We start from the raw sequence: 27,250 nt of genomic DNA, 5'->3' as shown, positions 1-27,250 counted from the left end.
AGTGTGGAAGCCTCCGCTCCTTTCCGTGACCGTTACATTTAGAAAGGGCAGCTTCCCATCCTTCTCCATCTAGTAAGTGAAACTCAACACAGAATTCCGCTCGAATGCCTCCTTCAGCTCCTGGAGGCGTTTGACATCTTCTACATGGGTACCATCAAACAGAAGGTCTTAGTTGACATGAACTTGAAACCTGCCATATACTGCAGGTATGTTGACGACATTTTTACACAGGTACCTGATGTCAAACGTATGCAGGAGCTTATCAGGGGGAAAAGTGCCAAGCAACCCTGACTATATAGCACTGGGAAGGGGTCAGGATAAGGATTTGGGATGAGATGGTGGGGAAGGAATGGTGCCCAACCACTTGTGGACGGTCGGGGATTGAACGCCGACCTGCATGACGCGAGACCGTGGCTCGACCCTCCACCCCAAGTAGTTAGGCTGGTGGTTATACAACTGTACAAATCTCTGGTGCACCCCCACTTGAAGCATCGAGACCTCATCTTCAGACACAGTTGCTTTGGAGAAAGTTTAACACTGGCTAACAAAAATCATTCCTGAAGTCGACTCTCATACCGAGAACATGGCTAAAAACACTGCAAACCAGACAGGACAAGGCTCATCTCATTGAAACTTTTAAAATACTGAACAATTTGGAAGATATTGATCCAGACCACTTCTCTGAAAGGTCAGATGTAACACAAATAAGGAGCAAAGGTTTCAAGCTCAACAAACCACAATGCAGGACAGAAAACCAAAAAATGTTTTTACACCCACAGAGCTGTAAAACATGGAACAGCCTACCCGCCAAAGGCGTAAATGCAAAGACGCTGCTGAATTTCAAAATAAGGCTTGACGAAATCATCGGAACAACTGTGGGGATCTTCGACAAGCTGCCAGCTTTCTGTCCCTGTCAAGGCCACTATAGAGATAGTGGCCCCTCTGGTAAAATTATTTCTGGCAGTCTACCCATCCTGGGGGAGCCCTGACAGCTCAGTGGACAGCACTCGGGATTCAGTCCTGAGGTTCCGGGTTCGATCCCCGGGGGAGGCAGAAACAAATGGGGAGAGTTTTTCACCCTGATATCCCTGTTCACCTAGCAGTAAATAGGTACCCCGGGAGTTAGACAGCTGCTCCAAGCTGCTTCCTGGGGGTGTGTAACAAAAAGGAAGCCTGGACGAGGACCGGGACGCTAAGCCCCGAAATCATCTCGAGATAACCTCAAGATGGAATGTATGTTTATGACTAGTCTATAGATTAGTGCTTCATGTTTATCCCTTTCTTGAATATTGAAACTACATTTTGCCTTTTTCCAGATTTCTAGTAGCTTTCCCATCTCAAGTGAAATATTGAACACTATAGTTAATGGGCAACACAAGATCCCTGCAGCTTCCTTCAGTAACCAATGAGGTTACTTCCTTCAGTCCAATGAGGTGGTAGAGGTACTTGGAATCAAGGTAGAAAATATGAATCTACTTATTATTTTAATATACAAACCACCAGATGCAACAGTTGAGGAATTCACTGAACAGATCCACACAATAGAGAATATCCTTGATAACCTAGCAAACCCTGTACCAGATATCATCTTCCTTGGAGACTTCAATCTACCAAGTTTAAAATGGAGAATAGTAAACAATAACATCATAGCAGGAAGTCAACCTGGAAATAACCAACCACAGGTCAGAGAACTACTGAGATTCTGTGACAAATTCTCGCTCAGTCAGCAGATTACAGAACCAACTAGGAACGAAAACACGCTGGACCTGATATTCACGAACAATGAGGAGCTAATCAGAGACATTACTGTCTCAGACACTACGTACTCGGACCACAAGCTCATTGAAGTGCAAATTAACATTAATAACAATAGTAGGCCCAAGAGAAACAACAAGAGAGAAGGGCTATTCAATAAATTCAATTTTAATAATAAGAGGATAGACTGGGAGAATATAAACAGGGAACTTACAAACATTCAATGGGAAAATGTTCTAAGAAATAAAAATCCTACACGGGGACTAGAAAAACTGACGTCTGAAGCATATGAAGTCTGTCTGAAACATGTTCCTTTGAGGAAAGCGAGAAAGAGGTCCAATGTATAAAGAGAACGCAGACGACATTACAAAAGGAGGAAGAAACTAACGGAAATGCTTAAGCAGACACGACTCTCCATGCAGAGAAAAAATAATTTAAACAGGGAGATTGAAGAAATCGAACAGAGACTGAAGCATTCCTATCAGACTGAAGAAAGGCAACTAGAACAGAAAGCAATTCAAGAAATAAAGAAAAATCCAAAATATTTCTTCACATATGCAAAATCAAAAGCGAAAACCACTGCCAGTATTGGACCTATTTGTATTAGTAAAGGTTCATACACTGAGGATGACAAAGAAATTAGTGAAATTCTAAAAAAGCAGTATGAAGACATGTTTAGCACTCCGATAATCAGCATGAAAGTGGAAGATTCCGACAATTTCTTTATGAATGATACTCAAACACCTGTAAATATAACTGATATCAACACGAGCGTGGCATATTTTGAAAGAGAAATTGACAATTTGCCTATGCACTCAGCCCCAGGTCCAGACTCATGGAATTCAATATTTATAAAGAAATGCAAAGTGCCAGTAGCACACGCACTCAATATAGTGTGGAGGAAGAGCTTGGACACAGGGGAGATACCAGATGCACTTAAAGCAGCAGACATTGCCCCTCTACACAAGGGTGGTAGCAAAGCATTGGCAAAGAATTATAGGATAGTTGCACTAACGTCCCACATAATAAAAGTATTTGAAAGAGTGATCAGGAGTCAGGTCACTAGATTCATGGAAACCAATGACCTCCACAATCCAGGCTAACATGAATTTAGAGCAGGAAGATCATGCCTCTCACAGCTACTTGACCACTATGACAAAATCACCGAGGCATTAGAGGAAAAACATAATGCAGATGTCGTATACACAGATTTTGCAAAGGCATTCGACAAACGTGACCATGGAGTGATTGCACACAAAATGAGGTCAATGGGTGTAACTGGTAAAGTAGGACGCTGGATACTCAATTTCCTGTCGAACAGAACACAGAGTAACAGCCAATCAAGTAAAATCGAGTCTGAGCGCAGTTAAAAGCTCTGTACCTCAAGGCACAGTCCTTGCACCACTGCTGTTCCTTATTCTCATATCAGATATAGACAAAAACACAAGTCACAGCTTCGTGTCATCCTTTGCAGATGATACAAAAATCAGCATGAAAATTACCTCTGCTGAAGACATTGATAAACTACAAACAGGTCTTAACAAAGTTTTCGATTGGGCAGCGGAAAATAACATGATGTTTAATGTTGATAAATTCCAGGTACTCAGATACGGCAAAAATGAGGATCTTAAACATGATACAGGGTACAAAACACAATCGAATCTGCCCATAGTAGGAAAGCAGCATGTCAAGGATTTGGGAATAATGATGTCCGACGACATAACGTTTAGGGAGCATAACCAAGCAAGTATTGCGTCAGCCAGAAAAATGATAGGATGGATTACGAGAACCTTCAAGTCCAGAGATCCCATCACAATGGTTGTACTCTTCAAATCACTTGTGTTGTCCTGTCTTGAGTACTGCTCAGTACTCACTTCCCCCTTCAGAGCAGGAGAGATTTCTGAAATTGAGGGAATACAGAGAACATATACGGCACGCATAGACAAGATAAATTAAACCTAAATTATTAGTTTTAATTAGACCTAAATTAGACCTAAATTGTTGGGATCGTCTCAAAGCTCTCCAAACGTACTCACTAGAAAAGAGACGAGAGAGATACCAAATAATATACACATGGAAAATACTGGAGGGACAGGTCCCAAATCTGCACAGTAAAATAATAACGTACTGGAGTGAACGACATGGAAGAAAATACAGAATAGAACAAGTGAAGATCAGAGGTGCCATGGGCACAATCAGAAAACACTGTATGAACATCAGAGGTCCACGGTTGTTCAACGTCCTACCAGCGAGCATCAGAAATATTACAGGAACAACCGTGGACATCTTCAAGAGGAAACTAGATTGTTTCCTTCAAGGAGTGCCGGATCAACCAGGCTGTGGTGGGTATGTGGGCCTGCGGGCCGCTCCGAGCAACAGCCTGGTGGACCAAACTCTCATAAGTCAAGTCTGGCCTCGGGCCGGACTTGGGGAGTAGAAGAACTCCCAGAACCCCCATCAACCAGGTATCAACCAGGGTGCTATCTGGTCTGGTGATATTGCTTTTGCTACATCCAGTTCCTACAGGTGTCTTTTTACCTCTTCTACCTAGTGTTGATGACCAAACCGCACATCAGAAAACGGAGTACTGTCAGAAAATGGAGAATTGACGATGGTTTGGTCCGTCCTGACAATGGTCCTGGTAGGACCGAAACCTCATTGTTTCTCCATTTTCATGTGTGGTTTGGTCATCATATCTTCAGCCACATTATTGGAACCCATCGTCTATTTAGTGTTAGTTGTGGTAGTATGTCGTCTCACCTGCTTTGTCACCAACCTGGTTCTGGTATGTAGACCTCCTGGAACCTCTTGTTGAGCTCTTCATGTCATCCTCCAACAACAGACTTCATCAGGGTAACATTATTTTTATACTTAAATATAAACAACTTTTAATGAGTTTGATATTTTATGGGTTCCATAAAATAAACACATTGTCTATGTAAAATGTTTACCATTACTCCAAGACAGCAACCAAAGATACAATATTCTGCATATATAATTATCTCCCTTTTAGCTTTGAATAAATAACATTTTTATTAACATTTATATTTTCTGCTGTATTTGTCTTTCACATACAAGAACTAAACTGCAATAACTTATTATTAGTTCTCAAATATAGCATTCCAGTTGGGTTTGCCATGACTAAATTTTCGCTTCCTTAAACATTTCTTACACACCTGCTGGCCAAGTTTCCGGCACATGCACTTCTTCCGTTTCTTCTTTGGAGCTCCTGCTGCATTTCCTCTTGATTGATTTATCATAGGTGCATTGCTGGTCATTTCCACAGGTGCATTGTCGGTCATTTCCACAGGTGCATTGCCAGTCATTTTTACAGGTGCATTGCCGGTCATTTCCACAGGTGCATTGCCGGTCATTTCCACAGGTGCATTGCCGGTCATTTCCACAGGTGCATTTCCTGTCACTTCCTCCGGTGCACTTAATCCATTTTTATTCACTTTTCTTGTTCTTCCATTTTGTTTTGTAGCATTATTCATCATTGTCTTTTCACCTTCAATTTGTTTAACATTACTTTTCTTTTTTGCTTTTCCTCCCATATTTTTCTTAGGGGTTTTCTTCTTTACTTTGAGTGGTTTTGCCGCCCCTTTTATAGTCTGTTTTGGACTATTTTGTTTGGTAATTTTTTCCTTTCCCTCTTCTCCTGTACGTAGTTCTATAATTTTATTAATATTTCCTTCTACTTCTTCTTGATTTCCAGGCGAGCAATTTTTGGACGCACGCGTTCTTCCATTTTGTTTTGTAGCATTATTCATCATTGTCTTCTCACCCTTATTTACTTTAACATTACTTTTCTTTTTTGCCTGTCCTCCCATATTTTTCTTAGGGGTTTTCTTCTTTACTTTGAGTGGTTTTGCCGCCCCTTTTATAGTCTGTTTTGGACTATTTTGTTTAGTTGTTTTTTCCTTTCCCTCTTCTTCTGCACTTTGTTCTGTAATTATATTAATATTTCCTTCTTCTTCTTCTTCTTGATTTCCAGGCGAGCAATTTTCTGGTGCACGTCCTGTAAGTCTCTTCTTTTTAGCCATATTTTTACCTTTGTTTGTCTTTATCTTTGTGAGCATAATCCCTTCCTCATTCTGACCTGTAATTCCTTCAGGAACATTTCCTTGATGCACATTTCCTCTCTCGCTCTTACCTAGCTTAACTTTTTTTACACCTTTATTCTGTTTGGTATTCTTTCTTTTATTTTTTTGGTTTGTTTGAAGTGAGTGCTGGTATAGCTGAGTATATTGCAAAAGCTCATCAATGCTCTCCAGTGCCGGGGAAAACACTGGCTGAAGTGCGTGTGCAATGTGGCTGCACATTTCTTCTGGAATTTCATTGCTGCTACTCGCTTGTACATCTTTTAACAACTGTTGAAGTTTATCGTGGAGATTTTGTCCTGGGCCATACTTTGCATTTCCAATAACAGCAATAGAGACATCCCTTAACGAGCTTAGTATTTTTCTCACCATGATCCGAGATACGCATTTTCTATCCAGAGAACTTTTAAAGTTGAGAAGCTGACGAACTGACGAATTTAAATCATCCTTTGTACAATTTAATCGGTTAATGTCCTTACTTAATTGTTTTATAATTTTTAGCTTATTTTTACCAAGTTGTCTAAGATATTTTTTGTGCCATTTCATGCTGAGAGTTCGACTGTATTCATTTAAAGACTGGGACGAAAGCTCTATTTCAGATTTCTTTTGTGGTTTTAAGGCAGCATTAATTCTAGCGACATGCACGACAAAATCTTCGAGTCCTTGCACGTTCTTGCGTTTCAGTAAGACTTCAATCATGTCTTGAGCGGCAGATCGACCTTTCTTGCTTCCATACATACGCACCTGAAAAGAAATTCAGCTATATCAATGCAAACGTATTTTTCTACGAAACTCTACTATTGAATTATTTAAAAAATTGGCCCAAAATCAAACACCCGCATGTCATCACACTATTTGTATCAGCTAATCCAGTGACTAACTAACCCCCAAACTTACCATTGTCACAGAGACTTACTAACTATCCCGAGTAACCTTGAGGTTATCTCGAGATGATTTCGGGGCTTTAGTGTCCCCGCAGCCCGGTCCTCGACCAGGCCTCCACCCCCAGGAAGAAGCCCGTGACAGCTAACACCCAGGTACCTATTTTACTGCTAGGTAACAGGGGCATAGGGTCAAAGAAACTCTGCCCATTGTTTCTCGCCGGCGCCCGGGATCGAACCCGGGACCACAGGATCACAAGTCCAGTGTGCTGTCCGCTCGGCCGACCGGCTCCAAACCACTATCACTCCTTGTGCCACAGCCTTTACCTCCTAAATTCCAAACTCAATCATGTAACACAAATTTCTTCAGATTTATATTATTTCATTACATAACAGTTTCATTGTCTTTACATCAACTTTACATTATTTTCTCTTCTATGCACTAATTTTCCTTGAAATATTAATATTAAATGGACACAAAACTGGCCTATAATCTCAATAAACATTAAAGTGGTAAAAATATATTTTCCCAATGCTTCGCGGCTTTTCTCAGCTCTACTTACATACTGCAATACTGAACAGCTTTCTAAATCATTTTTGTTTTGTTTTCAAATGACTATATTTCTAGTCATTCTCACACAATATTGATCATAAAATATTAACTAGCAAAGTCTTACTTTGTTTAGTACCGATACTGTAGTTATATGACAGTAAAACTAATATAGTAGAGTATCAATACCTTTACAAGCCTACGAACATCTCCACAAGGGCCGTGACGAGGATTCCAACCTTGAATGTTTACAAGCCTATGTTGAGCAATCTTGCACTTTGTGTATATAGCTAAGGTATATTTCAGTGAAGAAAAAGAAGAATTCAGTAACGTGTAAGTGAAGAAACGGCATCGTTTCTTCACCTTCCTGATGCATGGTTTGGTCATCACAACTTATATTTCTGCTTTTAAAATATTATATTTTACACACACCCCTAAAGCTTGTCAGAATAGTTTCTAGTATTTACTTTACTAGTACAGGGTATTTACTAGGGTATTTACTAGTACATGCAACTCATCTTTCCTTCAAGAAAAAGCAACATACACACCTCGGCACCATTATCATTACGGATAATTCGCACAGTTGCCCCCGAACGTCTCTGTATCTCTTGAAGGGTAACCCTTTTGCGTCCCAAGACTCTTCTAACCTGTCTCTTCTTTATTGAAATCATGCATGCACCCTTCTGTTTTGGTAAAAAGTAAGATTAATTAATATCACTAACTTTTTTACTCATGGTACAGCAATATAAACTACAGGCAAACCTCACTGAACAAATGCTCCGGGAGTAGGCAACAGTGAAATGAACCGCCAGAATGCAACTACAGTACAGCATAAACCACCAGCAACGGCACAAATAAATGTATGAAATGGCAGGCACACATAATGGTAGAGGCCCAAGTATGTTGACCAGACCACACACTAGAAGGTGAAGGGGCGACGATGTTTCGGTCCGTCCTGGACCATTCTCAAGTCAATTGTGGACATCCACAATCGACTTGAGAATGGTCCAGGACGGACCAAAATGTCGTCGTCCCTTCATGTTCTAGTGTGTGGTCTGGTCAACATACTTTAGCCACGTCATTGTGACTCATCGCCTGCACGTAGAGGACCAAGCTGTTGCCATCAGGTCACAGGCCACAGCAGCTGCTACAAGAGCAAAGAAGAAGATGGACTAGCAAAGAAAAGCGTCCTACCTATACATAATATAGAAATGCATTAGACAATGATGCAAAACAGAGAAAGTATTTCCTTACACAAATCACAAACACATTTGTTTTAGGGATCAGAATTTTTACTTTTAATTCTATACGGGCAAATGGACAAACTGTATGCGTGAGGAAAATTTCTTTGGAAGGATTTTAACAAAGGATAGTCAATATTGTTTTAAATATGCCATCAAAATTAATTCATCATCATCTTACCACAGCCTGAGTTCCTTCTGTATTGCTAACAGCCGATACATTCGTGGATATGACAGGAGCAGAGTAGCTAATGACTGACTGGGGAACTTGCGAGTAGCTACAGTTCTGAAACTTCACTGGACAGTCATGCCCAAAATGTCCTCTTCTGCCACAATTGAAGCAAAATCTCTCATTTGGAAGCCGAGTTTCATAGTTGTCTGGTGTGCGTAGAGCCGTCCCCGAGGTCTAGAGGGAAAATGGAGCTTGTATTGATAGTCATTTTATACACAAATAACAACCCTCGTACCTGAACAACAAGTGTCAACATTTCACTCCATCCAGGACCTTTATCCTGCCATTTTATATTTAGTGGTGCAGCATGAGCCATAATTAATACTTGAAGAAGCTACCAACATAACAACACTTTAGTGATGCAGCATGAGCCATAATTAATACTTGAAGAAGCTACCAACATAGCAACACTTTAGTGATGCAGCATGAGCCATAATTAATACTTGAAGAAGCTACCAACATAGCAACACTTTAGTGATGCAGCATGAGCCATAATTAATACTTGAAGAAGCTACCAACATAGCAACACTTTAAAATGATCAGGAGTTAAATAGAGTAAAACAAAAACACAAATGGTAAACAAAATAAGCCTAAATTAAACAATGTTCTGCTCACGCTTCATCATAACATTGTTTAATAACAACCTTAATAAAGGTTGATTGCAAATAACTTGTACAATGAGGATGTTGCTGGCAGCAGTCCACAGACCCACATAAATGGTTTAGTCATACTGAATGATTGAACATTGAACAACTGGTTAAGAGAGAGAACGTTCAAGTGAATTTAGACAGTAGATGCGGAAGAGCAAGAGGATGCTGGACAGACAGGGTGGGTGTCTGTGGCATATTGACACACATGGTCAGTGTCTGTGGTGTATACTGACACATACAGTCAATGTCTGTGGTATACTGCCACACATGGTCAGTGTCTGTAATTACCTAAGTGTAGTTACAGGATGAGAGCTACGCTCGTGGTGTCCCGTCTTCCCAGCACTCTTTGTCATATAACGCTTTGAAACTACTGACGGTCTTGGCCTCCACCACCTTCTCCCCTAACTTGTTCCAATCATCTACCACTCTGTTTGCGAAAGTGAATTTTCTTATATTTCTTCGGCATCTGTGTTTAGCTAGTTTATATCTATGACCTCTTGTTCTTAAAGTTCCAGGTCTCAGGAAGTCTTCCCTACCGATTTTATCAATTCTTGTTACTATTTTGTATGTAGTGATCATATCACCTCTTTTTCTTCTGTCTTCCAGTTTTGGCATATTTAATGCCTCTAACCTCTCCTCGTAGCTCTTGCCCTTCAGTTCTGGGATCCACTTAATAGCATGTCTTTGCACCTTTTCCAGTTTGTTGATGTGCTTCTTAAGATATTGGCACCACACAACCGCTGCATATTCTAGCTTTAGCCTAACAAAAGTCGTGAACAATTTCGTTAGTATATCGCCATCCATGTATTTAAAAGCAATTCTGAAGTTAGAAAGTGTGGCATAGGCTCCTTGCACAATATTCTTTATGTGGTCCTCTGGTGATAGTTTTCTATCTAGAACCACCCCTAGATCTCTTTCTTTATCAGAATTCTTTAAAGATTTCTCACTTAATATATAGGTTGTGTGGGGTCTATGTTCTCCTATTCCGCATTCCAAAACATGGCATTTATTAACATTAAATTCCATTTGCCAAGTGGTGCTCCATATATTTATTTTGTCTAGGTCATCTTGAAGGGCATGACAATCATCTAAGTTTCTTATCCTTCCTATTATCTTAGCATCATCAGCTAACATGTTCATATAATTCTGTATACCAACTGGTAGATCATTTATGTACACAATAAACATCACTGGTGCAAGAACTGAACCCTGTGGTACTCGTGACATTTCTCCAGTCCGATACATTGCCTCTGATCACTGCCCTCATTTTTCTATCAGTCAGAAAATTTTTCATCCATGTTAGAAGCGTACTCAGTGTCTGTGGTATACTGCCACACATGGTCAGTGTCTGTGGTATACTGCCACACATGGTCAGGGTCTGTGGTATACTGCAGATGTTCTGCTAGTGTGAGTGATGCTGCAATAAAACAAATCTGTAAGTTTTCCAATCCCCAATGCCTTCTGGCATTGGGGATTGTGCTTCTGCAGTTCAGTCAGATAAGTAAGGAAAGATGTGAAATAGTCTCGGCACAATGAAACGTGTCAATTCTGCATTGTCTTGCTGTGTTGCCCTTTTGCAATATTACTACGTGCAACAGTTTCATATCTGTTGTAAACTTAATGTCTCGGTTTATTGCCACACCAGTCAACGGTATTTGTCTTTTTATTGGTATTGGCGGTGAGAAGCTGCACTCCCCTAAACTGCAGCTCAGGGTAACCTTCCCTGCCTCTTGATGGGGAGAAGCTGCACTCCCCTAAACTGCAGCTGAGGGTAACCTTCCCTGCCTCTTGATGGGGAGAAGCTGCACTCCCCTAAACTGCAGCTCAGGGTAACCTTCCCTGCCTCTTGATGGGGAGAAGCTGCACTCCCCTAAACTGCAGCTGAGGGTAACCTTCCCTGCCTCTTGATGGGGAGAAGCTGCACTCCCCTAAACTGCAGCTCAGGGTAACCTTCCCTGCCTCTTGATGGGGAGAAGCTGCACTCCCCTAAACTGCAGCTCAGGGTAACCTTCCCTGCCTCTTGATGGGGAGAAGCTGCACTCCCCTAAACTGCAGCTCAGGGTAACCTTCCCTGCCTCTTGATGGGGAGAAGCTGCACTCCCCTAAACTGCAGCTCAGGGTAACCTTCCCTGCCTCTTGGTGGGGAGAAGCTGCACTGCCCTAACCTGCAGCTCAGGGTAACCTTCCCTGCCTCTTGATGGGGAGAAGCTGCGCTACCCTAACCTGCAGCTGAGGGTAACCTTCCCTGCCTCTTGGTGGGGAGAAGCTGCACTGCCCTAACCTGCAGCTCAGGGTAACCTTCCCTGCCTCTTGGTGGGGAGAAGCTGCACTGCCCTAACCTGCAGCTCAGGGTAACCTTCCCTGCCTCTTGCTGGGGAGAAGCTGCACTGCCCTAACCTGCAGCTCAGGGTAACCTTCCCTGCCTCTTGATGGGGAGAAGCTGCGCTACCCTAACCTGCAGCTCAGGGTAACCTTCCCTGCCTCTTGATGGGGAGAAGCTGCACTGCCCTAACCTGCAGCTCAGGGTAACCTTCCCTGCCTCTTGATGGGGAGAAGCTGCACTGCCCTAACCTGCAGCTCAGGGTAACCTTCCCTGCCTCTTGATGGGGAGAAGCTGTGCTACCCTAACCTGCAGCTCAGGGTAACCTTCCCTGCCTCTTGGTGGGGAGAAGCTGCGCTGCCTTAACCTGCAGCTCAGGGTAACCTTCCCTGCCTCTTGGTGGGGAGAAGCTGCACTGCCCTAACCTGCAGCTCAGGGTAACCTTCCCTGCCTCTTGATGGGGAGAAGCTGCACTACCCTAACCTGCAGCTCAGGGTAACCTTCCCTGCCTCTTGGTGGGGAGAAGCTGCGCTGCCTTAACCTGCAGCTCAGGGTAACCTTCCCTGCCTCTTGGTGGGGAGAAGCTGCGCTGCCTTAACCTGCAGCTCAGGGTAACCTTCCCTGCCTCTTGGTGGGGAGAAGCTGCGCTGCCTTAACCTGCAGCTCAGGGTAACCTTCCCTGCCTCTTGGTGGGGAGAAGCTGCGCTACCCTAACCTGCAGCTCAGGGTAACCTTCCCTGCCTCTTGGTGGGGAGAAGCTGCGCTGCCTTAACCTGCAGCTCAGGGTAACCTTCCCTGCCTCTTGGTGGGGAGAAGCTGCACTACCCTAACCTGCAGCTTAGGGTAACCTTCCCTGTCTCTTGGTGGGGAGAAGCTATGCTGCCCTAACCTGCAGCTCAGGGTAACCTTCCCTGCCTCTTGGTGGGGAGAAGCTATGCTGCCCTAACCTGCAGCTCAGGGTAACCTTCCCTGTCTCTTGGTGGGGAGAAGCTGCGCTGCCTTAACCTGCAGCTCAGGGTAACCTTCCCTGCCTCTTGGTGGGGAGAAGCTGCGCTGCCCTAACCTGCAGCTCAGGGTAACCTTCCCTGCCTCTTGCTGGGGAGAAGCTGCACTACCCTAACCTGCAGCTCAGGGTAACCTTCCCTGCCTCTTGGTGGGGAGAAGCTGCGCTGCCCTAACCTGCAGCTCAGGGTAACCTTCCCTGCCTCTTGGTGGGGAGAAGCTATGCTGCCCTAACCTGCAGCTCAGGGTAACCTTCCCTGTCTCTTGGTGGGGAGAAGCTGCGCTGCCCTAACCTGCAGCTCAGGGTAACCTTCCCTGCCTCTTGGTGGGGAGAAGCTGCGCTGCCCTAACCTGCAGCTCAGGGTAACCTCGACACCTGTTTATGGTGCTCCTACGGCAAGTTCATTGCCCTGTTCCACCACACACATTCCTTGGTATTTTGAGGAAAATATTAAACATCCTGTCACAATGTCAGCTCAGAATGCAGGAAACAATGAAGGCTTCCACCAGCAGCAAATATAAGATGATACAATTAATTGCTAAGTTAATTTTGAGAGAAAATTAATTAACTAATAAAATGGAGAGCGACGTCCCCAAAAGTCTCATCAGCATTGTATACAAAGCCGGACAACTTTTGATTTGTTTTCAAATTTTTGAAGGTTCATCTTAAAATTTTTACCCAATTTGCTCAAAGTGAAAATAGAATAATAATCAACGTAGCAGGTTAAGTGAGTCGGGCCGAAGCAAACATTTTGATGCAGTATATGAGTGGTACAGACCATAGACGGAGGGAGGAAAATACAAAAATACAAGAGCCAAGATGGCTCTTCATGGTGAAGGAATTGAATTTTCAAATGAAAATGTATATTACTGTGCGGTGTTGACATAGTAACGAGTGCTGTGGCACAGTGATCAGTGTAGCTGGCTCACAACCTGATGGCTCAGTATTACTGTGCGGTGTTGACATAGTAATGAGTGCTGTGGCACAGTGATCAGTGTAGCTGGCTCACAACTTGATGGCTCAGTATTACTGTGCGGTGTTGACATAGTAACGAGTGCTGTGGCACAGTGATCAGTGTAGCTGGCTCACAACTTGATGGCTCAGTATTACTGTGCAGTGTTGACATAGTAACGAGTGCTGTGGCACAGTGATCAGTGTAGCTGGCTCACAACCTGATGGCTCAGTATTACTGTGCGGTGTTGACATAGTAATGAGTGCTGTGGCACAGTGATCAGTGTAGCTGGCTCACAACTTGATGGCTCAGTATTACTGTGCGGTGTTGACATAGTAACGAGTGCTGTGGTACAGTGATCAGTGTAGCTGGCTCACAACCTGATGGCTCAGTATTACTGTGCAGTGTTGACATAGTAACGAGTGCTGTGGCACAGTGATCAGTGTAGCTGGCTCACAGTTCGACTCTGGCTCATGATGGGACAATTGGGAAAACATTTTCACACCTGATGCTTTTGTTCACCTAGCAGTGAATAGACACATCGGAGTTAATTGACTGTTCTAGGCTGCATCCTGGGGAAAGTTCATTCGTAGGCCTAGGGTGACCTCGACATGCCTAACAAACTCCCGTCCCTGAAAACAGGAGACCATTAAGCAAGCAAAAATATGCAGCGAGAGAGAGAGTGAGTCAGCTGATGGACTTCAGTTACTCTGCAGATACCTGTACATCAAATTCACCAAAATCCACAATAACCAATTACTCAAAACAATAGCACATAGACATCACTCAAAGTTTAAAAGTAGAGCAACAATTATTATTCTTTTCTTTTCAGATGTAACTAGCATTTTACATTGAAAAAATAAACCCCACTCTGAATTCAACTGCCTTTTTAACCCCATTAGGCCTGAGGAAGTTGTACAGTGGGTCGGTGCCCATACATCCCTTAACCTTTCCCTCTTCTATAGCCAATTTTAGACAATTCCTTACAGTGAGATGAAATCTTCTCCAGAGGTCAGGACACAACTCAGGCCGATGACCACGATAACCACACAAACTGCACGTCACTGAAGCTGACGTCTCCGTGCAAAAATAATGGAATGTTCCACCACACTGAAAAAATATAATAAATGTTTTAAAACAGCAAATGTTAATTAATTGCAAAATCATGAGTATCATGACATATTAGAGATGCACTAAGGGTATATTTATTATATATTTTCACATACCATACATATATACATACAAGAGCATTACTTCATTCAAGAGGAGGGGATTTTCAGATGGTTGTGTAAATGTACCACTGCGGACTCTTATCATCTTCCGGGCTCTCTCTACAGTATTTTGTCCTTGCCGTTACCAGGAGGCCTGGTCGACGACTGCCGGGCCGCAGGGAAGCTAAGCCCCGGAAGCACCTCAAGGTACAGGGATGTTTGCAAGTGGTCCTCTCATGTATTTAGGAATAGGAGACAAATCCAAGCCTAATTCAGGCCACCTCTGAGAGTACTAACTCAGATAACATAAAATAAGCAATTGTGGCTCAAATTTTCCCCTTGCAATGAAAACTAGAAGTACAGGTAAAATGACTGGCAGTTATGCTTTGCATAATACTGTTAGATCAAATGCTAACAGGTCATACTGTCACCATAACAGGGTCAGAGCAGATGGTTATCCCAATTAAAGCCACCACCACCAAAGCAAACTAACGGAAGGATGAAAAAGGGCGAGAATAGGATTATTCAAGAATCGTGCTCATAAAGAAGGATATAGCTACACTCAATTCTATATTTCTGAGCTAATATCCATCACATGCTTCATTAACCAAATCCCCAGAAAATGTAAAACATCGTCAGAAGAAAAGACAGGACACATACCCGATCAAAACAGCCAGAGTCAGTCCAGATGCAAGAGTCACAACTCACACCAGAAATAACAGGTAGTCCAGTCATGTCTGTGAGGGAGATGGGACTGCAGGTACATACGTAAGACCAGAACATCTGCGCTCCTAAACTGGTAAGACGACCCGAGCACCGAAGCAGAGCACAATAGACATCATATGCAAATCAGGAAGACATACAAATTGTCCTCCAGCCGGATAAATGAGGCATTTAGCCTAGACAGCGAAAGGGGACCCACGTACGACTTGATAATGATCTAGGCCAGACTGAAATGTCGTCGTTTTGCCATCTTCTGGTGTGTGGTTTGGTCATCATATCTTCAGTCACATTATTGTGACTCATCGTCTGCACAAGGGGACCCACAATGGCACCTCGGGGAACCACCTTTGCTGATCACCCTTCAATGCAAAGGATGAAGTGCAAGTCCATGAAAACCGGATCCAGAGCTATACCACAAGCAAAATCCAGGCCACAGCCAGGAGGGCCTACCAACAGGAACTCCCAACACACAGAGAAATCACAATAGCGTCATATTGCATAGGTTCGAACCCTCATCATTGCCCTTGTGGATATGTTCACGAACTCCTAAGCTTCATAGAAAAGGAAAGCACCCCTCCCTCTCACCCAGTATAGAAATTTAGTGAATAAAAGCAAAAACAGTATGGTGGGAGGAGAATGTGGGCGAGTGAGGTGTTGAGGGAGTGAGTGGCAGCGAGTGGCTGGCTGGTGTGTGGCGGTCACTCCTCGTTACTTTTTGACTCATAATACCAACTTAGTGGTTCGTTATGGTGAACAAAACATGCAGATACTTATATATAACCTGTGTATATAGTGTAATAACTGACAAAGTATTTGTTCACTGTTTGATGAACATAATAATTGAATCAACAATATGCACACCATATTTTTGAGTACAGCGATGATTCACTCCTTTTATTATATAAATATATCACACTACACACTATTGAATAATATTACAGCAAAAAACTACAAAAAATCCATCAGAAACATTGAAATAATTAGGTAATTATATCTTTGTGGCTACTCCGGCCTGACAGCTGGCGAGCAACAGACCGTCTGGGACGCACGCTGAGTCAGCGCCTGTTTTTTGCCAGACTTCCCCGCCCTATAGCGGGCAATATATGCCACTTACGATTTTTTTATTATTTTTCCCATGATCAGTAAACACAAATTAACAGGTTTAGAAGAAAAAATAATTTTTTTTTTTTTGGTATGCGCCTGTGGGTGACAAATGCTAAATAGCCCGGCGCCACACAAGGGTTAAAGAAAGCTGAAAATGTGAATGTCAATGTACACCACTTCCATCCTTTACACATGTTTACACAGCAATCCTGAAATTCCATAACAGAAGAGTGGCAGAAAGCCACAAACCATCTTGGCAGATCAAGCCACCAAGTGTCTGTGAGAGGACAATCAGAAGGGCCATGGAGTGAAGGGCAATAGGAGAAAAAGAGCTCAAAATCACAGCTGAACCAAACAGAAGTAATAATGACATGGACCCCAACCCACTCCAATTTAGATAACACAAGACGACCCCGATTCTAATTATGGCATTACACGTTAACCGCCTATACGGTAGCACTAGAATTTCGGGTGAGCACACAACCCAATGTTACACTCATTCACTCAATCAATATATTTATACTTAATAATTAGACTTTGCACAAAAATTTGCATGACAACGTTTGCATCATCAGGAACTCTTGAGTGTTTTGGTTTTATGACGCATTATGTGGCATCAGGACATAAAACGGTTACTTAAAGATAGATACCAGCTAAACTACATTTTACCCAATGTTATCAAACCATGTGCTAGTACCCATGCATATCACCAGGTAGCAGCTCAGGTCACTTGTCTTGCCTCCAGACCCATAAGATGCACCCAATCCCCATGGGAAAGACAGTTGGGTACAGGGAACTTACCAAGGCCAAATTTGATGCTGTCCACAACGGCCGTGACGAGGATTCGAACCTGCATCCGAGAGCATCCCAGACGCTACCTTAATTGACTGAGCTACGACATGGTCGTAGTCTACGTCGTAATCTATGACGGGTCGATTAAGGCAGCATCTGGGATGCTCTCGGACGTAGGTTCGAATCCTCATCATGGCCCTTGTGGATTTGTTCATTTGATGCATCACGCAATTGTGATTTCTGTGTGTAATTGATGCTGTCGTCAACATATTATGACATTTTCGACGTACAGGTGCCAGTTTGGAAGACGAGAGGACTCGGTTGATTATTATATGCTTTGGAAACGTTTTTCTAGGAACCTGGACTGAAATTTATTATAACAGGAAATAATGAATTTTCAAAAGATGACCAAATTCGACTTCTGCACCATTGTAATGTCTGAAATTGTATGTAAAATGGCTTGGGACTTATTAAATATACTGTACTCTTATTACTAACCCTAAAACAGCAATTCTCTGGGCAAGTGAACCGTGTAATGTGGTCCGTTTGAGAACAAAGATGGCAGTGTGGAACTCTGGGACAATCTTCTTTCCTATGCCCAAACTGCCGACACTGGAAACACCTTTCCTGCTGGCTAAAATACCTCCTGCTCTGTTTGACCTGATAATCTGCGGCAATAATGAGCCAGGCACTTCGTTTATCTGGAAATGACATCAATAATGGAACATTTTTTAAAGGATAAATTTTCATGTAATAGATTAAAATAGTACACATATAAAATAAAACAGTGCGCGTGCACACACACACACACACACACACACACACACACACACACACACACACACACACACACACAGAAATTCTTTTTTTTACAAAGTGACAGGGACTGGAAAGCTTGTGAAATGGTACATAAAAACAAAGCAACAAGATCAGTAGTGGAAGGGGGAGTAAAGAGCAAAGGAAAAGGGAACATGTTCCTGAAAATTGTATATACCAACATAGATGGAGTGAGGTCAAAAACTTTGGAGTTGCAAGATATAATCCAGCTTAGGGTCCCAGATATTGTTGCATTATCAGAAACGAAACTTGAAGGAAATATAATAAATGAAGTCATATTCCCAAGAGGCTACTCAGTTTGGAGACGTGACAGGAAAACTAGGAAGGGAGGAGGAGTGGCTGTACTGGTGAAAAAACACCTGAAGGTAAAAGAGTTAATATTTGAAAACACTCGAGATATTGACATAATGGCATTGCAGGTCTGGAATCAGGATGATAACCTGATAATTGTAAATGCCTACAGCCCACCAGCAAGCAACACGTGGACAAAGGAAGAACTGGATGACAAACGAGAGGGCCTCATAATGGTCATGAGAGATATTATTGTACAAGCAGATAAAGATAAATCACGACTGTTGATACTGGGGGACTTCAACTTTAGAGCAATAGACTGGGAGGCCTATGAAGCAAGAACGGAGGACTTTTGGACATGCAGATTTGTGAACCTCATTCTGGAGACATTCTTGTATCAACACATACATAGATATACAAAGATGCGAGAAACAACTATACAGCAGTAAGGAGAGGCAGAAAGAAATTTTGAAAAAGGGATAGCAGATAAATGTAAAACAGAACCGGGCCTATTCTACAAATTCATAAACAACAAATTGCAGGTAAAGGATAATATCCAGAGGTTGAAAATGGGAAACAGATTCACGGAAAATGAAAAGGAAATGTGTGAAACACTAAACGAAAAGTTCCAAAGTGTGTTTGTACAAAATGAAATCTTTAGGGAACCAGATACAATAAGAATTCCAGAGAACAACATAGAACACATAGAGGTGTCTAGAGACGAAGTGGAAAAAATGCTCAAGGAGCTCGGTAAGAACAAAGCAGCTGGCCCAGATGGCGTTTCACCATGGGTTCTGAGAGAATGTGCATCTGAGCTCAGCATTCCACTTCACCTGATCTTTCAGGCATCCCTGTGTACAGGAATCGTAGCAGACGGGTGGAAACAGGCTAACATAGTTCCAATCTACAAAAGTGGCAGCAGGGAAGACCCCCTCAATTATAGACCTGTATCATTGACAAGTGTAATAGTGAAAGTATTGGAAAAACTAATCAAAACTAAATGGGTAGAACACCTAGAGAGAAATGATATAATATCAGACAGACAGTATGGTTTTCGATCTGGAAGATCCTGTGTATCGAATTTACTCAGTTTCTATGATCGAGCCACAGAGATATTACAGGAAAGAGATGGCTGGGTTGACTGCATCTATCTGGACCTAAAAAAGGCTTTCGACAGAGTTCCACATAAGAGGTTGTTCTGGAAACTGGAAAATATTGGAGGGGTGACAGGTAAGCTTCTATCATGGATGAAAAATTTTCTGACTGATAGAAAAATGAGGGCAGTAATCAGAGGCAATGTATCGGAATGGAGAAATGTCACAAGTGGAGTACCACAGGGTTCAGTTCTTGCACCAGTGATGTTTATTGTGTACATAAATGATCTACCAGTTGGTATACAGAATTATATGAACATGTTTGCTGATGATGCTAAGATAATAGGAAGGATAAGAAATTTAGATGACTGTCATGCCCTTCAAGAAGACCTGGACAAAATAAGTATATGGAGCACCACTTGGCAAATGGAATTTAATGTTAATAAATGTCATGTTATGGAATGTGGAATAGGAGAACATAGACCCCACACAACCAATATATTATGTGAGAAATCTTTAAAGAATTCTGATAAAGAAAGAGATCTAGGAGTGGTTCTAGATAGAAAACTATCACCTGAGGACCACATAAAGAATATTGTGCAAGGAGCCTATGCTATGCTTTCTAACTTCAGAATTGCATTTAAATACATGGATGGCGATATACTAAAGAAATTGTTCATGACTTTTGTTAGGCCAAAGCTAGAATATGCAGCTGTTGTGTGGTGCCCATATCTTAAGAAGCACATCAACAAACTGGAAAAGGTGCAAAGACATGCTACGAAGTGGCTCCCAGAACTGAAGGGCAAGAGCTACGAGGAGAGGTTAGAAGCATTAAATATGCCAAAACTAGAAGACAGAAGAAAAAGAGGTGATATGATCACTACGTACAAAATAGTAACAGGAATTGATAAAATCGACAGGGAAGGATTCCTGAGACCTGGCACTTCAAGAACAAGAGGTCATAGATTTAAACAAGCTAAACACAGATGCCGAAGAAATATAAGAAAATTCACCTTCGCAAATAGAGTGGTAGACGGTTGGAACAAGTTAAGTGAGAAGGTGGTGGAGGCCAAGACCGTCAGTAGTTTCAAAGCGTTATATGACAAAGAGTGCTGGGAAGACGGGACACCACGAGCGTAGCTCTCATCCTGTAACTACACTTAGGTAATTACACTTAGGTAATTACATAAAGCAAGACACAAGAATGAGGGAAGGAGATATACCGTCAGTACTGGATCTAGTATTCACCAGGAAAGAAGAAGAGATTTTTGACATCCAGTACCTTCCTCCCTTGGGAAAGAGTGATCACGTCCTGTTAGACATTAAATATGCTTTAAGATATCATCTAGAAGAAAATGGGGACATTGAAACAGTTGATAAACTCGATTTAAAGAGAGGCAACTATGGGGAACTTCGAAATTTTTTTAATGAGTGTAATTGGACAGAATTGTTGCTAGGCAGGGAAGTAAATGAAATGTATGCCAAATTTTTAAAACTATACGAGGAAGGCACACAAACATTCATACCAAAACAGAGATGCAGGACCAGAAAACAGGATTGGTTCGACAGAAATTGTGAGAGGGCAAGAGACCAAAAGACACAAAAATGGAATCAGTATAGGAAGAGGCCAAACCCCCAAACATACCAGCGATACAAAGATGCGAGAAACAATTATACAGCAGTAAGGAGAGAGGCAGAAAGAAATTTTGAAAAAGGGATAGCAGATAAATGTAAAACAGAACCGGGCCTATTCTACAAATTCATAAACAACAAATTGCAGGTAAAGGATAATATCCAGAGGTTGAAAATGGGAAACAGATTCACGGAAAATGAAAAGGAAATGTGTGAAACATTAAATGAAAAGTTCCAAAGTGTGTTTGTGCAAAATGAAATCTTCAGAGAACCAGACACAATAAGAATTCCAGAGAACAACATAGAGCGGATAGAGGTGTCTAGAGATGAAGTGGAAAATATGCTAAAGGAGCTCGGGAGGAACAAAGCAGCTGGCCCAGATGGCGTTTCACCATGGGTTCTGAGAGAATGTGCATCTGAGCTCAGCATTCCACTTCACCTGATCTTTCAGGCATCCCTGTGTACAGGAATCGTAGCAGACGTGTGGAAACAGGCTAACATAGTTCCAATCTACAAAAGTGGCAGCAGGGAAGACCCCCTCAATTATAGACCTGTATCATTGACAAGTGTAATAGTGAAAGTATTGGAAAAGCTAATCAAAACTAAATGGGTAGAACACCTGGAGAGAAATGATATAATATCAGACAGACAGTATGGTTTTCGATCAGGAAGATCCTGTGTATCGAATTTACTCAGTTTCTATGATCGGGCCACAGAGATATTACAGGAAAGAGATGGCTGGGTTGACTGCATCTATCTGGACCTAAAAAAGGCTTTCGACAGAGTTCCACATAAGAGGTTGTTCTGGAAACTGGAAAATATTGGAGGGGTAACAGGTAAGCTTCTATCATGGATGAAAAATTTTCTGACTGATAGAAAAATGAGGGCAGTAATCAGAGGCAATGTATCGGAATGGAGAAATGTCACAAGTGGAGTACCACAGGGTTCAGTTCTTGCACCAGTGATGTTTATTGTGTACATAAATGATCTACCAGTTGGTATACAGAATTATATGAACATGTTTGCTGATGATGCTAAGATAATAGGAAGGATAAGAAATTTAGATGATTGTCATGCCCTTCAAGAAGACCTGGACAAAATAAGTATATGGAGCACCACTTGGCAAATGGAATTTAATGTTAATAAATGTCATGTTATGGAATGTGGAATAGGAGAACATAGACCCCACACAACCTATATATTATGTGAGAAATCTTTAAAGAATTCTGATAAAGAAAGAGATCTAGGAGTGGTTCTAGATAGAAAACTATCACCTGAGGACCACATAAAGAATATTGTGCAAGGAGCCTATGCAATGCTTTCTAACTTCAGAATTGCATTTAAATACATGGATGGCGATATACTAAAGAAATTGTTCATGACTTTTGTTAGGCCAAAGCTAGAATATGCAGCTGTTGTGTGGTGCCCATATCTTAAGAAGCACATCAACAAACTGGAAAAGGTGCAAAGACATGCTACTAAGTGGCTCCCAGAACTGAAGGGCAAGAGCTACGAGGAGAGGTTAGAAGCATTAAATATGCCAAAACTAGAAGACAGAAGAAAAAGAGGTGATATGATCACTACGTACAAAATAGTAACAGGAATTGATAAAATCGACAGGGAAGACTTCCTGAGACCTGGAACTTCAAGAACAAGAGGTCATAGATTTAAACTAGCTAAACACAGATGCCGAAGAAATATAAGAAAATTCACCTTCGCAAATAGAGTGGTAGACGGTTGGAACAAGTTAAGTGAGAAGGTGGTGGAGGCCAAGACCGTTAGTAGTTTCAAAGCGTTATATGACAAAGAGTGCTGGGAAGACGGGACACCACGAGCGTAGCTCTCATCCTGTAACTACACTTAGGTAATTACACTTAGGTAATTACACATGAAAAATTTCCTGACTGATAGAAAAATGAGGGCAGTAATCAGAGGCAATGTATCGGAATGGAGAAATGTCACAAGTGGAGTACCACAGGGTTCAGTTCTTGCACCAGTGATGTTTATTGTCTACGTAAATGATCTACCAGTTGGTATACAGAATTATATGAACATGTTTGCTGATGATGCTAAGATAATAGGAAGGATAAGAAACTTAGATGATTGTATGAATTGAAACTTAGCAAAGTTGTATGTCTTGAGGGTTTAGTGAAAGACTTGCGCAAGGATAAGATTCAATTGGAAACAAATTGCAAAGCCATGGAAGAAGAAAATAGATTCTTAAAAATAGCTTTGGAAGAAGTTAAAGTAAATTTAAACATAAATGACAACAATAGGTTAGGTAAGGAATTTCAACAGGAGAAACAGCTTTTGTCAGCACAGATGGAGGAAGTTACACAGGGAATAGAACAGTGCAAGAAAGATATGCAACTCACCTATAGGTGAGTTGGGACAAAATGAGTTGGGAGGTGAGTTGGATAAAGGGACCTCGTAGCCTGGTGGATAGAGCGCAGGACTCGTAATTCTGTGGTGCGGGTTCGATTCCCGCACGAGGCAGAAACAAATGGGCAAAGTTTCTTTCACCCTGAATGCCCCTGTTACCTAGCAGTAAACAGGTACCTGGGAGTTAGTCAGCTGTCACGGGCTGCTTCCTGGGGGTGGAGGCCTGGTCGAGGACTGGGCCGCAGGGACACTAAAGCCCCGAAATCATCTCAAGATAACCACCTATGCATAAGTGGCCAAGGAGAAGGAAAAAATAGAAGAAGCAGTAAAGGCAGTCAAACACTGCAGCAACCAAGATAAAACAAACATTAGGCTAGAAGTGAGGAAAGAATTGGCATCTAACCCGAAGTTGGTGCAAAACACAGTTGATCGGAGTAAGTCCCTGATCATTTTTGGCTGCAAAGAAAAGGAGATAACATCTAGGTCAGAAAGAGCTGTAGAAGAAGCAAAAGTAGTAGATAAAATTGTTGGCCTCGTGGAAGGTCTTACAACCATAGAGAATGTCTGCGACTACAGGAGAATAGTTAGATATGTAAAAGGGAAAGATCGACCTTTGAGGATCACCCTAAATGGTGCCAAACAGATGGAAGAAGTACTAAGGAATGCTAGAAAATTACAAAGTGATGAGGATGGGAAAGTGTGGTCGTTAAGACGAGATCTTTCAAAAGAAGATAAGAGAGAAGCTGAAACTGAACCTCGCCGAGGCAAAACATTTAAATGAGAGCAGGAATGAAGAAGAAATCAATTCTTTTTTCTACATAGTGATAGGGGTAGGCAGGCCAGTAAAGTGGTACATAAAGGCAAACCAACAAAATCATTAGAGAAAGGGGGAGTGAAAAATAAGAAGAGGGGGAACAAGTTCCTCAAGATTGCATACACCAACATAGATGGAGTAAGATCAAAGATACTGGAGTTAAGTGATATAATACAGCTGCAGACACCAGACATTGTTGCACTCACGGAGACAAAACTTGAAGATGCTATTTTAAATGAGGTCATATTCCCAAGGGGCTACTCAATTTGGAGACGGGACAGAAAAATCAGGAAAGGCGGTGGCGTTGCTGTGCTGGTGAAAGAACACCTAAAGGTGAACCAAATAATGACTGCCAATCCACAAGAAGTTGACATAATAGCACTAGAGATCTGCCATGAGGATGATAAACTAATGATCATAAATGCATATAGTCCACTGCTAAGCAGCACATGGTCAAAGGAGGAGCTAGATAGTAAATGAGAAGGTCTTATAACAATAATGAGAGAGATCATAGCGAGAGCGGATAACGATAGTTTACGACTGTTGATAGTCGGCGACTTCAACTTGAAATCCATAGACTGGGAAGCATGTGAAGCTAAAACAGAAGATTTCTGGACCTGTAAATTTGTAGACCTCATCCTGGAAACATTCTTATATCAACATGTTAAACAAGCTACGAGGATGAGGGAAGGGGACGTTCCCTCCATGCTAGATTTGATATTTACCAGGAAGGAGGAAGAAATATTTGACATTCAGTACCTTCCTCCCTTGGGTAAAAGTGACCATGTCTTTTTGGGAATAAAGTATGCAATGCGTTATAATCTGGAAGAAAATATGACGGTTGATGCAAATGAAAAACCTGACTTTAGGAGAGGACATTATGGCAACCTTAGAAAATTTTTTAGTGAGTATAATTGGACAGACTTGTTGCTATTGAAGGAAGTGAATGAGATGTATGTCAGGTTTTGTGAAATATATGATAAAGGCACAAAAAAATTTATACCAAAACAGAGAAGCAGAACTAGGAAACAGGATTGGTTCAACAAAAAGTGCGAAAGGGCCAGAGACCAAAAGACAAAAATGGAATCAACACAGGAAGAGGCCGAACCCCCAAACATACCAGCGATACAAAGATGCGAGAAACAACTACACGGCAGTGAGGAGAGAGGCAGAAAGAAATTTTGAAAAATGAGATTGCAGACAAATGTAAAACAGAACCAGGTCTATTCTATAAATTCATAAACAACAAATTGCAGGTAAAGGATAATATTCAGAGGTTGAAAATGGGAAATAGATTCACGGAATATGAAAAGGAAATGTGTGAAACATTAAACGAAAAGTTCCAAAATGTGTTTGTACAAAATGAAATCTTCAGGGAACCAGATACAATAAGAATTCCAGAGAACAACATAGAGCACATAAAGGTGTCTAGAGACGAAGTGGAAAAAATGCTCAAGGAGCTAAATAAGAACAAAGCAGTTGGTCCAGATGGAGTTTCACCATGGGTTCTGAGAGAATGTGCACCTGAGCTCAGCATTCCTCTTCAACTGATTTTTCAGGCATCCCTGTTTACAGGAGTTGTAGCTGATGTGTGGAAAAAGGCTAACATAGTTCCAATCTACAAAAGTGGAAGCAGGGAAGACCCCCTTAATTATAGACCGGTATCACTGACAAGTGTAATAGTCAAAATATTGGAAAAAATAATTAAATCTAAATGGGTAGAACACCTGGAGAGAAATGATATAATATCAGACAGACAGTATGGTTTTCGATCTGGAAGATCCTGTGTATCGAATTTACTCAGTTTCTATGATCGAGCAACAGAGATATTACAGGAAAGAGATGGTTGGGCTGACTGCATCTATCTGGACCTAAAAAAGGCTTTCAACAGAGTTCCACATAAGAGGTTGTTCTGGAAACTGGAAAATATTGGAGTGACAGGTACGCTTCTAACATGGATGAAAAATTTTCTGACTGATAGAAAAATGAGGGCTGTGATCAGAGGCAATGTATCGGACTGGAGAAATGTCACAAGTGGAGTACCACAGGGTTCAGTTCTTGCACCAGTGATGTTTATTGTGTACATAAATGATCTACCAGTTGGTATACAGAATTATATGAACATGTTTGCTGATGATGCTAAGATAATAGGAAGGATAAGAAACTTAGATGATTGTCATGCCCTTCAAGAAGACCTGGACAAAATAAGTACATGGAGCGCCACTTGGCAAATGGAATTTAATGTTAATAAATGCCATGTTATGGAATGTGGAATAGGAGAACATAGACCCCACACAACCTATATATTATGTGAGAAATCTTTAAAGAATTCTGATAAAGAAAGAGATCTAGGGGTGGTTCTAGATAGAAAACTATCACCTGAAGACCACATGAAGAATATTGTGCGAGGAGCCTATGCCACGCTTTCTAACTTCAGAATTGCTTTTAAACACATGGATGGCGGTATACTAAAGAAATTGTTCACGACTTTTGTTAGGCCAAAGCTAGAATATGCAGCAGTTGTGTGGTGCCCATATCTTAAGAAGCACATCAACAAACTGGAAAAGGTGCAAAGACATGCTACTAAGTGGCTCCCAGAACTGAAGGGCAAGAGCTACGAGGAGAGGTTAGAGGCATTAAATATGCCAAAACTAGAAGACAGAAGAAAAAGAGGTGATATGATCAC

At 41.8% G+C, this 27,250-nt stretch overlaps 1 protein-coding gene across 6 annotated transcripts in view; it reads right to left on the bottom strand.

The window, feature by feature from the left end:
* Positions 1-27,250, bottom strand: part of LOC123754104 (uncharacterized) — a 125,723-nt gene that overhangs the window by 84,848 nt on the left and 13,625 nt on the right. For all 6 annotated transcript variants that reach the window (XM_069308562.1, XM_069308525.1, XM_069308534.1 and 3 more), the window contains 5 exons: positions 18,013-18,215; positions 14,672-14,794; positions 8,709-8,933; positions 7,835-7,969; positions 4,932-6,599 (listed from right to left, as the gene is read on the bottom strand). In XM_069308562.1, coding sequence (XP_069164663.1) covers positions 4,932-6,599; positions 7,835-7,969; positions 8,709-8,933; positions 14,672-14,794; positions 18,013-18,215 — 2,354 coding nt within the window. The remainder of the gene's footprint in view (positions 1-4,931; positions 6,600-7,834; positions 7,970-8,708; positions 8,934-14,671; positions 14,795-18,012; positions 18,216-27,250) is intronic.

Source organism: Procambarus clarkii, chromosome 6, assembly GCF_040958095.1.
Source record: "Procambarus clarkii isolate CNS0578487 chromosome 6, FALCON_Pclarkii_2.0, whole genome shotgun sequence".
Taxonomy (NCBI): Eukaryota; Metazoa; Arthropoda; class Malacostraca; order Decapoda; family Cambaridae; genus Procambarus; species Procambarus clarkii.
Note: the sequence above shows the minus strand (reverse complement) of the source record. Positions and strands in the feature narration are given on the sequence as shown.